This window comes from Harpia harpyja, chromosome 12 (assembly GCF_026419915.1).
Source record: "Harpia harpyja isolate bHarHar1 chromosome 12, bHarHar1 primary haplotype, whole genome shotgun sequence".
Lineage (NCBI taxonomy): Eukaryota > Metazoa > Chordata > Aves > Accipitriformes > Accipitridae > Harpia > Harpia harpyja.
Window position 1 is genome coordinate 12,800,597 of NC_068951.1, and position 15,144 is coordinate 12,815,740.

The window sequence follows — 15,144 nt, forward strand, 5'->3', positions numbered from 1 at the left end:
TTGCAGTCCAAGAGTGAAGTGTTTCCTTCAAAACCCGAAAGCAATAGCAATATCATTGCAAATGAAAGCGTTGTGGAGAAAAAGACAGGTCCTGCTGGCTTTGTAATTGGTTGGAAGATGGGAAACAGAGATTGTGAATAATAGTTTTCACAGGAGAGATAGTAACTAATGAAGTTACAGCCTGGGAGCTGTGCTTGCTGGCCTATTCACAAATGATTTGGAAAGAAGGCTTATATGGAAGTAATAGGGTTTATAGCTGATAGAAAACTTCTTTCAACAGTTGCCTTCGGATCTGACTGCAAAGAGCTGTGAGGAGATCTCATGAGTAATGGGGAGATTAAATGACAGGTAACACTGACTGTGCAAAGGCAGAAGCAGCCGTGACTAAACATGCACAGTGGTGGGCTCTGAACTACCTCTTGTGGCAGGAAATGCAGTGTTTGAGGTAGAGTGATTTTTTTTTTTAAATGTCAGCTTAATTCACAAGTCTGATCAAAAAGGCAAGTACAGTGTTGGGAACTTTTGGAAAAGAAATTGAGAACAGCCCAAGGACATTATTAGGGTATGCGCACATCCTGTACAAGTAGCATCCACATCTATTTGGGGTTACGGATGTGCCTTTACTCCCTTTGGCGTTAGCCCTGCTTTGAGCAGAAGGTTGGACTGCAGACCTGTAGAGTTCCCTTCTAGCAAAATTGTGATTCTCTGACCTCAGAAACATATAGCAGAAGATACAGAGAAAGATAACAAGGGACATCTGGATGGGGAACGTCACCTGTAGGAGAAGTGTAATAGAGCAGCCAAGGAGAGTGTCTAAGAGGACAGGGCTGAGCTGGTGGTGGTTGGGTCTACCTTGGTGTGGAAAATCAGAGTGAGTTCCTGAACTGGTGGTTAAACTGACCCCGCCAAGCTCTGCTCCCTGCTCTTGCAGCCTCTTCTGGTAATCACGCTATTCAATCTCAGTTGGTGTGAGGCCCCTTTCTCCCCATTTTGGGTTGGGCATAGACACAAAAGTCTCCTCTGTCTTCTGTGTCTGGGGCTTGATTCCTGCTGGTTCCCTGAAGCTCCTGGCCATGTCCTTAGGCTCCTCTTCCTTATCCCCCTGCCTCCTAGCACTGCCCTGGAAACTTGCTGCTTGCCCAGCTGTGTGTGAACCTCTGCGAGAAGTCTGCTAGAAGTCTGCATTGTGTATGATGTGGCAGTAATACTTAAGGGATATTTGTACGTTGTTTTGAATAATACAAGATGTGAAAGATGCCTCACTAATTAGGTATCTCAGAATTAAATTGTGGATTATCCAAGCTATTGGCTTGACCACCAGTATAAATGGATTTAAACTGTGGTTAATAAATTTACAGAACTAAGGTACTATTATGATGCTATTAAACACAATATCCAGATGCATCTGCTGGCTCAGGTCTCTAGACAAGATGGAAAAACTGTCTCTGGTCCTGGTTCTGTACCTGTCTCTTGTCGTAGGCTGTGTCCCAAGGTGGGATCGGGGACAGATGTTGGTCTAGGCGAAGCTCTACTTTGATCCAGTGCAACTGTTCTTACTGTTCATGGTTTCATTTCTCTATTAAGATGTAATGTGTAGGGGAGAAGCATTTATGTGAAAGGTCTTAACTGTAAGTAAATTCAAACAGTCCTGATTGCAGAGGAATCCTGTACAAAGTGACTTAGTGAACAAGGAGTTGACTCTGAGCAAGTGGAGAATGCAGACACTTCTGGAAGTTGCTCACAGCATCTCATAACTCTCTTTCATAGACAGTTATTTCTTGCTAGACTTCAGAGACTTCACCAGGCTTCCCTTAAAGACTGAGAGCACCTAGCTAGTTGTGAAGGAAACAAGTGATAAACTGACATGTTTAAAACAGATAAGTCATAATAAAATAAAAATGCATGCACCCTTGTAAGTTGGTAGGGAGTGGGCTAGAAAGATTTTGTGGTACTCTGAGTTCAGAAAGAAAGCTTTTTCCAGGTCAGACGTGTTATTTTTAGAGCTGCCTAAAACCCAGACTTTCTGTCTCACATAATATTTCAAGGCATGATTTATTTTTTGAGTTGGAAGGAGAAAAAGACACTTCAAAAATGTTTTGTGGAATGGAAAATTTTGAAGAGCACCATGCAGTCATCTGTTTTGATGCATCTTACCTATGCAAAATGATGACGAGTGACTGCAAAGCCTGGTGTGATTTCAGCCCAAAGATACAAAAGGGAACAAATGTAATCTCTTGCAAGGCAGAGCCTGTACCTCAGCCAGATGCACTAATGCCAAATTAAATATTGTCTGCATTAACTCAGTTGAAGAACTGCTGATTAGATGATATATTCCCATCCAGCACTAATGCTTTTTGTTTACTTATCACCTGAAGTGCATGAGCAGGGTCTACAAAGGATACCTGTCTAGGAAGCGAGAATAAGCGCTTGCACAGTGGAAGAGTGAGAAGAGGGAAAGGAACAGTTGCATTTTCCTGGGAATTGATATGCCTGCAACTAGGGATTATGTGGGGATGTGTAAGGACAGCCGGGACTCAGCAATATTTTGGAAGGGGAAGATCTAGTGATGGTAGAAAGAGAATACTATAAAATACAAATGGATCTCTAGTAGGAATGTGTCCTTCCCTCTCCATAGTATTTCCCCAAGGCTCCCCTGCATCTCATCTTGCTCAGATGTAGCTTTCTTGTACTCAGCATGAATTTTCCTGGAGCAAGTCAACCCTGTAGGACCTGGTGGCAAAATGCGTGGACTGCCCGCATCAAAGAAATGTTCTGCAACACAGGCCAGTGTGCTGATGCTCTCTGCCCTTCCTAGTGCCTGGAGGAGCCAAGATCTGGAGGCACAATCAGGAGTCCTGCCCAGAATGGTGGGGAGGCCAGGGTAAGGTTTTGGGAGCTCGCTGGAGCCTCTGGAGTGATGGATGAGATAGAGCATTGGGAGAGCAATTCCTTTTGCAGATGTGATTTTAATGCTTCAATAAACATGCAAAGCCTTTTCAATCTTTTTAAGGCTTATTTATCTTTGACTTATCTCATCTGGTCTTGTGCAGGGCTTGGATAGGATATTGAAGTTCAAACCCAGCATTTTGGGGATAATTCCTAATTTAGCTTGCAGTCAGTCTCCTCATAGACGATGAGTTTCAGGTTTTCAAAGATACTATAGTTGTGGAGCTACCAGTTCCTGATTACTATTCCTGGGCAGGGCACACCTTTAGGTTCTTGGGAGTCTGAGACCCACTGAAAAGATGCAGCAAAGGCAAATGCTCTTTGGAGCCTCACTGGTGGTTTTGATATGGGTTTGTGCCTCATGTTGTGTCTCTCCTGTCAGGCCCGGGTGAAAGATCTAGAAGATCAGTGTCGCAGTCAAACAGAGCAGTTCAGCCTCCTGTCTCAGGAACTCAAACAATTCCGGCTTCAAACAGGAAAAATCGACCTTCTCACCTCTACGCTGGTGACTTCTGAGCTTCCTCTTGCTCTGTGTAGCTCTACCCCACAGCCCCACTGGGAGAAGGGTAATTGCTGGAGATGCCTGGGAGTGTTTTGACAAATGAGTTGTTATTTGTGTAAATGGAAAGCTGTAACGGAAATAATGCAAATGTTTAGTTAACTTTTGGGATCTGTGTTTCTCTTTCTTGTAAATACCTTTGGTTCATTTTGTAGTCGTGAAAAGAACTTAGCATTTCTCCGACCAAAGAGAGCCCAGGGTGTCCAGTCTGTTGCACTGTTACGAGTCACATTTTTAGAGACTTGAGCTACTCTAAAGGGTGTTTGCTCATTGTGATGCTCACTGCTGATCTTGTATTCTGCCTGTGGCTAAAACTAATGGACAGATATTTTATTGCAGAATCGACTGTTCCTGGATTGCTCACTCACCAGAGCGTGAAGAAGGTTCACAATGAAGAGACTGATGAGTTGGAGTGGGCACCTGATGCCACTCTTGGCTCCCCAGTTGCTGCTACCAGTTCTCAGAAACAAGCCAAGAAAGTGGAATCTCAGTCAAACTCTTCAAAATCAGAATCCATGCAGAACAGTCCAAAATCCTGCCCAACTCCAGAGGTCAGTATGGAAGTCCCCTCTGTGGCCTGTGCTTTCTAACCACAAGGGAATAAATGCATTGCTGAGAGCACCAGTAGTGTTGCATTCATTCCCTCCTGGCTGCCTGAAGAAAACAGGGGAAAAACAAGAGAAAAGCTGTAGGAAAAAATTGAAAACGCCTTGGATAGCCATGTCTTTAATGCTCATTTGAGCATATTGCTGTGCTCCAGGAAGGAAACAACTGGCTAGACAGAGTGCTGGGAGCTTGGAGAAGGGGAGGTCAATTGGTGGGAAGTGTAGGAAAGCTCTTGCTAAGCTTCCTTGTGACATCTCAGCTACCATTAAAACACACAAAGGCTACAAACTGTTACTTTTAGCATGCTGAGGAACTGGGTCCAGACTGTTTTTGGCCTTGAGCTGTGGGTGAGGGGCTCAAACCTCTTTGTTGGTGTTTTTAGGTGTTAAAATTTTACTTGGTGAAAGAAATCATGAAAAGATGCTGAGTTTGTGCAAGCAGAGGGATGAAATTAATAGGCTTTGCTTGTTTGTGTCACCAAGATCTTGTAGACGGTTGCTGCTTCTCCTCCCCAGGAGCTCTTACGTAGTATTGTAGGGTTCACTTAAGTAGTCTTTCATACTCCCTGCTTTACATCAGTTGATGTGACAATTTAGAGTAAAGTAGTGCTGCGAGTGGGGCTGGGTGTGATGGCATGGGAGGCAGCTTTTGCTCTTTTGGTCCACTGATGTTTCCTGAGTGCTAAAAGCTTTGAGGCCACATGGACTGCCTCATTGTACATGCAGAGGACACTGCAGCCTTGAGCTACCAAGGCCGAGGTGAAGGGATGCTGCTATGGCAGGCAGTGCCTATCACTGTGTAAGAACTCTGAGAAGCTGTCATGTTCAGAGTCAAAGTGAAGATCACACCTGGGGAGGAACAGGTATGTGACTATTATCAATTCTGTAGTGGGAAAAATTACTATTTTTTAGTTCAAGAGAAAGCTTGGAAGCCACCATGCCTCCATGGAGACATAAGGCCAGCAGTGCCTACAGAGGTCGGCATGGGATCCTTGGAAAAGAGCCAGTGTGTAGAGCATTTGGCTTCAGCAACACATGGTTATGGGAACACCCCAGTGTTAGCCAGGCTACTAAAACCTACTCCATTTGGATCTACCTTTGGGTGTTACAGGGTGCAGGTGTTTGTTACCCTAGGACGTGATGCAAGATTGCATTATGAGGAGTACGCTGCCTTGAAAAGGTGCTCTGAACTCCCAAAGATTAACTTTGGCAGGTTGTATACTAGAAAAAATACCTACTTTGTTTTCTGGTCCTGTGATGGGTCTTCATCAATAATACATTTGCCTTGAGGTCTGCTTTAAAAAGGCAGCTTGAATTCGTTCATTGGCACCATTTCAAATAAACACAAGGGAAATGCATTTCTTCAAAAGATATGATTGCATTACATAACTCATTGCCACTGGATGTAAAATTCCAAGATGTCAATGGGATCAAAAAGACTGAGGCAAATTTCTCAAAGGTGCTTCAGCCAGTAGCCACCAAATGCATTCAGGGTACAGCCTCCAGCTTAGGAAGTCCATAAGTAGTTGATTGCTAGAAAGCGAGAGGCTATACCAGGAAAATTAGTATCATGCTTGCCCTGTCTCTTGTACACCTTCCTTCAGCACATGCTACTGGCTGTTATCAGAGCCAGCTGTTTGGACTAGGTGGCCCTACCAGTTCCACCCAAAGCTCTGTCTAATGTTCTGAAAGTACGTAAACATCATATTGAAGTATTTACAGGTGCTGGAGGGGAACTGCCTGAACAAAAGCACTTAGAGACTTAGACTAATAGAGCTATAAGGTCTCCTTTGTTCAGATTACCCTGTTGCACACAGGGACAACTACCATTTAGAGGTAGCAAGAAATGAATATACTGAATTATGGATATGTAGGGTGGAAGGGGCCTTCAGAGTCTCTAGTCCAATCTCCTACTCAAGTGGGACTGTCACCAACACTAGGTCAGTGTGGCCATGGCTTTGCCAAGCTGAGGCTCAAAAGTTCTTCAAGAATGGAGATCTGCCACCTCAGCAGGAACCTGTCCCGAAGTTGCATCACCCACCTGGGCAAGTTTTTCCTAGTGTCTGACTGGAACTCCTGAAGCCGCAACTTGGAGCTGTTGACTCTTATTACTACTTCTTCACCTTAAAAGTCATTCTTCCAGATGGTCCTTAGCCCAGTGGCCAGACTGGCACAATACATGAGCTTAGAGGACTTGTTCACTGATGTTTGAATCCTTTGAGTGTTCCTTTACTCTGATTTGGGCCATACCATATCCTTCATCTTTAACGTTTTTAGGTGGACACTGCAAGTGAAATGGAGGAACTGGATGTTGACAGCATCTCTCTAATGCCAGAGCCAGGCAGCCAAGGCCCTGCAAAGCTCCAGGTGTTCTTAGCTCGATACAGGTACTGGGCCATTTCTTGTGGTCTATGAGGTTAGACGGGTTATCTCATAGTTGCCTGCTTTACACTCTTCTCTAGGATTCACCACTCTTAGGGGTGGATGTTAAGTTAGACCATGTATCTTATTCCTCCATAGGATTTTGAGACCTGTTATTTCCTGCACAAGCAAATCCAATGTGCTTAGCTTAACAAAAACACAGTAAGCTCATTTGTTGTTCAGTGAACAGCACTGTGTGAAACTTTTTTTTTTTAATATGATATTGGATGGAAAATTGAGTTTGAATTGACACATTCCTTGAAATGTCAGATTTCTCCAGAATAGTCCAAGAAATTTTCTCCAAGAAAATCTTACTCCAACGATTAAGAAAATTTCAGCCCAGAAATCCTGAATTAAAGTTTTTGACCAAAATCATTCTGGTTGTAATTTAAAAAAAACAAAAAAAAGAAAAAAAAGGACAGAATAAACCCAGATTTTTCTGATAACTGTTGCAATCCACTGAACAATGGCCACTAGCTATTTCCAGTTCAAAAAGTATTGGCATACCCTTCAGCTTTTAGACTGTCGATTGGGAAAAAGAGAACTGGGATGATTCTGTGCTTGTGAGGAGCAGATCAAATGTGATCTGTGTGTTCATGTCAGAATCTTGGACCCATAAGGTCTCACTCAGCTCATAGAGAGGGTAACAACATTGCTTTGGCATGTTGAAATCCCTTTTAAAGACTAAAAATCAGGAATTAGCAGCAGGTGCTTGCAAAGATCAAGGTTTTTTATGAGGCATTTTCCTGTGATAGGCCCTCTGATTAGCTCAAGGATCCCTGGGTAGGCAGGTTAGAACTACTTGGAGTCCCAAACCTGTCACCAATGTATTTATCATTTTCATGCTAGTGGAACTTTTGGACTGCTGTTTAAAATGTGGAGTTACACCACTGAGAGTTGTATAACTTGGATCCTGAGGGTTGGATAATTATGAAGAAAAAGGCTAGAAACCTTTTCTTCACTCATGTAACTTTCTTCTTGCGTAAATCAGCTCATTCTTAGGGTTTTAAACATGAGAATTTTGAGATTCGGTGCTGTGCTTGTCCATGACAGTCGTATGGCTGATAAAGTGTACCTTAAATGTTTGGGGTATTTCGATGCTTTGGGGTTTTTTGTTTGGGTTGGGTTTTTTTTTTTCCAAACTATTAAGTACATGAAATGTAGAGAGCTATCTACATAAAATAGTTAAGAGTACAGGTGAATTTAAGGATGCCTATTTTAGAAATGCAGAGTCCTATGACTTACCTACTTGGTACACTCAGAAACACAGCAAGCACTTAGGTAATTCAAATCTTTTTTTAAACACTTTCTTGAGTCACTCTGATCTGCTCCTTCAGGCATCACAAGGCATCTGTTCTGCTTCTCAGAAAATTATTGCTAGCTGCTATTTGAACATGGAGCAATATGTTAGTAGTTATATATAAACCACAAACTAGAGTCTTGACCTTTGTCTGTGGAATTTGCAGCTTGCAAAAAGTGGATGCAGTCCCAGTGAATTGTAAGCTGATATCACAGCTTGAATGTGTTGCTGTGAAAGTTCCTATACAAAGTAAGTCTTCATATTGTAAATATTTCAGCTACAATCCTTTTGATGGACCTAATGAAAATCCAGAGGCAGAGCTTCCGCTGACTGCTGGAGAATATATTTACATCTATGGAGACATGGATGAAGATGGCTTCTTCGAAGGTGCGTTTTGGTAGAATGAAATGTGACTGAACTGCTGTGAAGAGTTGATCTCTCTTAAAAAAGAAAAAAAAAAGAAAAAGGGATGAATTTAGTGAATCTTGAAACCCCAGGGTAAAGGTTTTCTGTCAAAAATTAGTTTGTTAGAGGGAAGGGCAGATTCTGTTGGAAAAGGGTTTATTTATGTCATGGTTAAATTAAGTCTAAACCATGAAATCCTGGTCTAGTGATTTCAGCGGGAATTTTGCCACTGCTTTCAGCAGAGCTCCAGGTTTCATGCCCATATGGTTCCTCTGTAGCCATGGAGAGGAACATGGTCAGCCCTGGGCACCTTCTGCAGATGGTCTGTTTCCCTCTTTCCAGTGACTGCATAGTGAGCCAGAGACTGTAGGCAGTTGATGGTCTTGATTGCCTCTTGCTCTTTTGGCAGAGTAGGGTATAAGATAAGCAGTCCAAACTACAGTTGTTATGCTATTTGGTGTCATACAGTGTGTTTCTCTTTTGGCATGTTTGAAAACATGATCCTGGTTAACTAATAGGCAGATGGAATTGAAACCAAGAATTGTGGACTGTAAATTTGTAATGAAGTTTCTTTGTGGAGCTGCCTTACTCAATGGGATGAAGGATCCTAATTTACTGAGGTGCTTTGCAAGAGCTGAGGCAAATGCATGCCATGTTGCACTGCTTGCTCTTTGACTGTTCTGGCTTTTTCTTTCTATTTCCAAGCTTCTCACGTATTTATTTATTTGTTTGTTTATTGTTTAAAGAATAAAAAGGTTATTCTTTACTAACGTTTTCTGCTTTCCCTGCTTTCAATTGATTTGCTGTAGGTAGAGTTTGAAAGGGGAAAGTAAGTGCAATCCCTACGCACTGCTCATTTGACTGTGATCTGATGGTTCTTACACGTACCAAGAGTGCTGTAGTATCAGTTGTCCCCATGGGTCCTTTTGGGACATCTTTATTACAGAAGCTAGCATAAAAAAGGAGGGAATTAAAAAGAAGGCCAGAGCTGAATACAGAGCTGGAAAGATGGACTTTCTTGAGGAAGTACTACAAAACCCAAATCTGTATGGCTGGGAGAAGACAAAATCATCAATCTGCATAGTTTGGGAAGGCTAGAAAAAGACACTTAAGTTAGTGAAAAAGCTGTGATGAGAAACAGTAGGGTAATGAAGAAGGAAAAACCCTTAAGCTAATTACACAAAAAAACTTTCTAGTTAGTTGGCTCTGGAATGTGTGGAGCAGTGATTCCTCTCACTGTGGCCATTAGGATCTAACTAGAGAAGCCCTAGGAAATGCAGGAAACTTTGACAGGAATAACCTTCCAGAGGTTTTTTTTCATTCCTGACTGCAGTGTAGTTATGACCCAGTGTAGGTGTTGTCACATTGTCTTCACTGTGAAGGTTGAACGGTAGGTGCAGTAGTAACAGGTTTCCTGTTTTTTGTTTAGGGGAGCTGATGGATGGCCGGCGAGGGCTGGTCCCCTCCAATTTTGTTGAGCGAGTTTCAGATGATGACCTCATGACGTTTCTGCCTTCGGAGCTGAATGATCTCACCCATAGTTCATACCAGGAGAAAAGTTTTGTCAGTGCAAGCACCAGCAGTGGAGATAAGAGTGATTTCTCCATTGAAGAGAGTAGCATCAGTCCATTGGCCAGTAGAGCAGAAGGAGACCAGGAGGAACCTGTTAGTCATACAGCAGTGCCTTACCCAAGAAAATTGACTTTGATCAAGCAGCTTGCCAGAAGCGTAGTTGTAGGTTGGGAACCACCACTTTTGCCAGCTGGCTGCCCAGACATACAAAGCTACAACATCTATGTGGATGAAGAGCTACGTCAAAATGTGAAGAGTGGCTTTCAGACCAAAGCAGTGATTGAAAAGCTGGATTTAAAGACAAAGGCTTACCGTGTATCTGTGCAGAGTGTGACAGAGAAAGGCAGCTCTGATAAACTGCGATGCACTTTCTTTGTGGGGCAAGATTTTTGTGTGGCACCAACTATGCTGAAAGTCCGAAGCGTCACTGCCACGTCAGCAGAGGTTATGTGGCTTCCCTGCAACAGCAATTACAACCACGCAGTGTATCTCAATGGGGAGGAATGTGACATAACAAAACCTGGGGTCTACTGGTACACCTTCCGCAACCTGCAGCCGAGCACTCAGTATGTTGCCAAGCTGGAGGCCCGGCCCTTGAAAACACCTTGGGAAGAGGTCCCAGAGGCGCAGGAGCAGAACTCAGCTGTGATACACTTCACTACCCCGCTAGCAGGTATCAGGGCAGTCATGCCCATTGCCACTATGCATGGAGTGCTTGGAGCAGTGTGCTCTGTCATTACTTTGCTATGAAGCCTTGGGGTGAAGGGAAGCAAGGTTTATTAGGTCTCAAAGCCTGAGATGCTGTACTGTTTTGTCTTAATGTTTTTCTTCCTTTATTTTAAAAATTTATTCTCTCTTGTTTTTGTTTGCTCTGGGAGGACATCTCCCTTGCTGATTTGAGCAGCATGCTTCTCAGGGCATGAAGATCTGGTTTGCCATGACCTTTTTCTAAGGGTGGCTGCATCTTGGCCTCACTTACTTTTGCAAAGTTCTGTTTTCTGTGCATTAAAGCTTTCACAGAACAAGAGCACCTTATTTTCTCTGGTTCTGTCTGTCATTTCCCACGACTAGCCTGGCTATTCTAGTACAGTTCTGCAGTGGCAAGTCTGGTGTGGGAGTTTTCTCTTTGATTCTAACCAGGGTTTAGTTTAGCTTTATGCTGTAGTCAGGTAAGCAAGAGGAAAATCTGTTTGGTCTCTCGCAGGCACACCTGATGCTCCTTTGGATGTCCAGGTAGAAGCTGGTCCCTCACCAGGTATCCTTGTTATCAGCTGGTTACCTGTCACAATTGATGCCGAAGGATCTTCCAATGGAGTTCGAGTCACTGGTTACGCTGTGTATGCGGATGGACAGAAGGTATTGTGCTGACGCTGTGTAAGGCTGACGTTTGTGCAGGTGGGTGGCTGGAGGCTGGTGCAGGGGTAGTGGGCAGTTGCAGAGCCTCAGGACCTGGAAAGGTTGATCCAGTAAGCAGGCCGTGAGGAGGCAATGACAGTCCTTGGCCTGGAAAGGAATGTTATCAGAGAAGGGACAATGTCTGGGCTGTTTGTTTTGACTGATGCACAAAAAAAAAGACATCTGTCCAGATTTTTGATGTGTTCTTGATATAACTAAGCCAGGAAAGTTCATATGGCAGGACCCTTCACTAGTAAAACAGGACAATTAGTGTCAGCCTCCTCTGTCTCATCCTATGCACTAGCTTGATCCCTGGGGAAGCAATGAGCTCAGTGAGCAGTGAGGCCACAGGGCATGGACAGAGTACAAGTGCACAACCTTGCCGCCACTTGGGGCTTGTCTCTGGACTATGAGGAGTATAGTTTTCTAGCCCTTTCTTAAATTAGGGACAGGCAAAGGGAGAGGTGTACAAGCACACCAGGGTTCAGTACGAATACTGGTAAGGAACCTCCAAGGATATTCTGTATTAAAAGTGGCCTGCCATCTTCAGCACACATGATGTTGTACCATTGGCCACAGGAGAGGCAAGCCACAGCTGTTTAAAGGAACACAGTGCAAAACAGTGTGGTGCTGTGTTGAATGATTGCTCTTTTACCATGGAAATGCTTTTTCCTCTACACAGGTCAAAAAAGGAGGAGTCTGGGAAGGTAGGTGAAAGGGAGGCCAAAAAAGGGGGTAGCCTTTTAAAGCATAGGGAACAAGGAGAGTTAAAAACGGGAGTAGGAGGGAATATAGTCATATTTTACAGAATATCTGGTTATGGTAACAGTTTCTCTTTACTGTTCATTCTTCCCTGATGTTGTGCAGAAGGGTGAGAATTCTGCATGCCTGCTCTCAAGAGCCTTGGGACCTGTCATTAACTTTGGGTTCAGGAATTGTTGTTCTCAGAAGGGCTGAGCTGTGCACAATAAATAGTTGCTCCCTGTTTTTTTGCTTGCAGGTGATAGAAGTTACTTCTCCAACAGCTGGGAGTGTCCTGGTGGACTTGTCCCAGCTTCAGATGTTCCAGGTGTGCCAGGAGGTTTCTGTGAGAACAATGTCTCTGTACGGGGAGTCGGTGGATTCAGTTCCAGCCCAGATTTCCTCAGTTTTGCTGCGAGCCTCTCACCACTCCTCACCTTCAGATTCTGCTGTTTCTACCACTTTTACCTCCAGACTGCCCCATGGAGAACCCAGGGGCTCTCTGCCTGGATGCAGCCCACCCACGCACCAGATGGCTGCACTCCTGTTTCAACAAAAAGTTCCCACTGATAGCTCAGATGCCAAATTGACTGATCTCTCCTCTAGCCATGACAGCTCAGTGCGATCTCTGCCAGAGAAAACCTCTTCACTGCCGCACCTCTCCTCTCCCAGCGCTTCCTTGGTGCAGGCTTTAGGCACTTCCCCACAGGGATCAGATGCTGCACAAGACAAGAAGTGCCTGACTGTGCCTCCTCAGCAGGCTGGCAGCACAGTGCTCCCTGGTGAGGGCACGGAGCCTGTCCCTTCAAGGGAAGCAGAATTGCAAGGCCTGGGCGAAGGGACGGAGGTGCAGGTAAGTTCTCCTGCCCAGTACCACATGTGCTGGGAAGGAGAATGGATCATTTTTGGGAATGGAATGAAATGCCACTGAGCATCTTTCCCTTTCTGTGACACGCTGTTGCCTTTGGGCCATCATCCAGTGGTTGGCAAACCATCAGGGAGTATTGGCAGCTATTGCGTACCTAGAAGAGCAGATGAAGCTCACCACTTGACCGCATGTGTGCAAGCAGATCAGGAATAGAGTCAGGAAAGCAAGAATTCATCAGAGATAGAAGGTGAAAAGGATGTTCCCACTGGTGATGATGTCAGTGTTAGTCTGGCATTGCTGTGCTCTCTCACTTGAAGGGGTCCAGTCTAGTGGGTTTGTGCAAGGCAGAGCAGGCACTCTAGCCCAGTGAAGCACCGTAGTGGACTGCACAGCGAGGCAGCCATGTCTGGAGAAGAACTGGCAAACTGTCATGACATTGGGTGTTTGGAATCCTGTAGGGTGGGTGAGTGCTTTCAGGGCTTTTTTAGGGCAGTGGAGAGCATGTCTGAGAGCCCCATAAGAAAACAGGTAAATGATCTATAAGGTGCTTGCTTTGTGACAAGAAGGAAGTGGGTCCTGATGGTGTGTGATGTACTATATCAGAAAAAGAATCTTTTTCCCATTCTGACCTTTGACATCAGGCACTCAGGGGAGTGCTTCAAACTATTAAATTCAGCATGACTTTATTAATCCTGGCAGTGTGAGCTTGCAAAAGCTCAGAGTTAGACAAAAGTGGGGAAGAATTCTGATAATTGCTGGAGCATCAGCAGCTGTGTGGGCCCAAGACCAAAAGCCAGGTAAATACACAGAAGAACTGAGATGCTGAGTCCAAAATTTGAATCATTGTTCTTCAACCTCTGGTCATTTGCTTCTCACAGTACCTCAGGTCAATTGTTCATTTGCCCACGTTTAGATGTCTAGTGTAGATGGCTACACATGGGTGGGTCGCTGTGCCTCCTTTGTAGTCAGTGGAGTGAAATGGGTGCTTCCAGGTTGCAAATTGTCCTTCTTGCTTGAGATGTGTGTCTTCACTTGGCTGTCAGCAAAGATAAACAAGGCAGAAGAATCCTAGCTGTCAGGTTAAACATGAGACCTAGACCTGTCTGGCTTTTGCCTGACCCCAGGGGACATTTAGAAACTAGGCACTTGCAGTATCTAAATCTCCCTAGGGGTCTGATCCTGTAAATACATTCACAGTGTGCCTAGTAGGTAACAACAAGGTTGTGCTCCATTGCAAAATACAGTGGAGTTTGCCTTATTTTAGAGCAAGGTTTAGAGAAAGGGGTGGCTGATGAAGGCCCACCTGCCTTACCCTCCTCGTTCCTGTGGTTCCACTCCTCTATCTCCCAGAGGTTTTCTTAAACACCAGACTGAACTGACTGGAAAACAGATGAAAATTTACAATTTCTGTAATCCAACTAGGTGACCTGACCACGAGTCTGTGCAGTTGTACTCTCTGTGTATATTCTTCTTCATTAATTCCCCTTTTCTTCACAGCCCTTACCAGCTCCAAGAAGTGCTGGGATAGTGTCCTCACCTCCAGCTCAAGCTAGCCTGCAAGCTGGTGGGTAGGATATTCCTCTGGCAGATGAGAGTGGGAAATGACCTTGTTGTATAGCTTGGGCTCTTTTTCTTCTTGCTGCTCTAAAACTAGTTGTTGTCAATACACTTCTGTGGCTTGCATGAGCCATGTGTGGTGGCCAGAGCTGCAGCAGTGTAAAGGCTGTGTGTCTCCTTGCAGCTGATGGCAGGGAAGTGTTTGTTCCAGCGCTGGCCAACCTTCCCAGGTGCAAGTTGCCTGCCCAAATATTCATATGCCAACAGCACAGAATGCATAGAGTTTGTATCAGGGTTTGGGGTGGTAAGGGCCTCCTTTTGGTGCACAAGTGTTGCATGATATGTCCCCCAGGTTTCATTGTTTGTGATGACCTTTTTTTGGTTTGTTTCCCAGATGGAGCAATCTGTAACCAAAGCACCAGAGCTGGAAAGCCCGTCTAACAGTAGTCTGAAGATATGTATGGAGACCTGCCATGCCTGCTCTGTGGAAGAGTCACCAAAAGGTCCCAATGATGAAAAAGAGAAAGAGGCAAAGGAGAAGCACTTGAGCCCAGAGACTCCACCCTCCCCCAGCCAGGCTGAGGGGACAGAGGGCACCTTCCAAGACGCAAGCATGGGTGGGAGCAGCTGCCAGGAGTTCCTGAGGTTGTCTTCTGGCAAGGAGCTGATGAAAGAAATGTCCAGAGTGAAAAAAGAGGTTTGTTTAACCTTGGTTGAATGTCTCTGCCCATGGAGGGATGTGGATTGTATTTGACACCCCTAGGTTTTACAATCT

The 15,144-nt window shown here is 44.6% G+C and overlaps 1 protein-coding gene across 12 annotated transcripts in view; it reads left to right on the forward strand.

The window, feature by feature from the left end:
* TSPOAP1 (TSPO associated protein 1) overlaps nucleotides 1-15,144 on the forward strand; it is a 73,553-nt gene that overhangs the window by 34,284 nt on the left and 24,125 nt on the right. For 11 of the 12 annotated variants that reach the window (XR_008237410.1, XM_052803052.1, XM_052803053.1 and 8 more), the window contains 8 exons: nucleotides 3,329-3,512; nucleotides 3,845-4,056; nucleotides 6,388-6,497; nucleotides 8,109-8,218; nucleotides 9,666-10,481; nucleotides 11,013-11,164; nucleotides 12,204-12,797; nucleotides 14,764-15,066. Coding sequence is in view for 11 of the 12 variants with exons in the window: in XM_052803052.1 (XP_052659012.1) it covers nucleotides 3,329-3,512; nucleotides 3,845-4,056; nucleotides 6,388-6,497; nucleotides 8,109-8,218; nucleotides 9,666-10,481; nucleotides 11,013-11,164; nucleotides 12,204-12,797; nucleotides 14,764-15,066 (2,481 nt within the window). In the remaining variant the exon portion in view is untranslated. The remainder of the gene's footprint in view (nucleotides 1-3,328; nucleotides 3,513-3,844; nucleotides 4,057-6,387; nucleotides 6,498-8,108; nucleotides 8,219-9,665; nucleotides 10,482-11,012; nucleotides 11,165-12,203; nucleotides 12,798-14,763; nucleotides 15,067-15,144) is intronic. The other variant, XM_052803061.1, reaches the window with a different exon arrangement.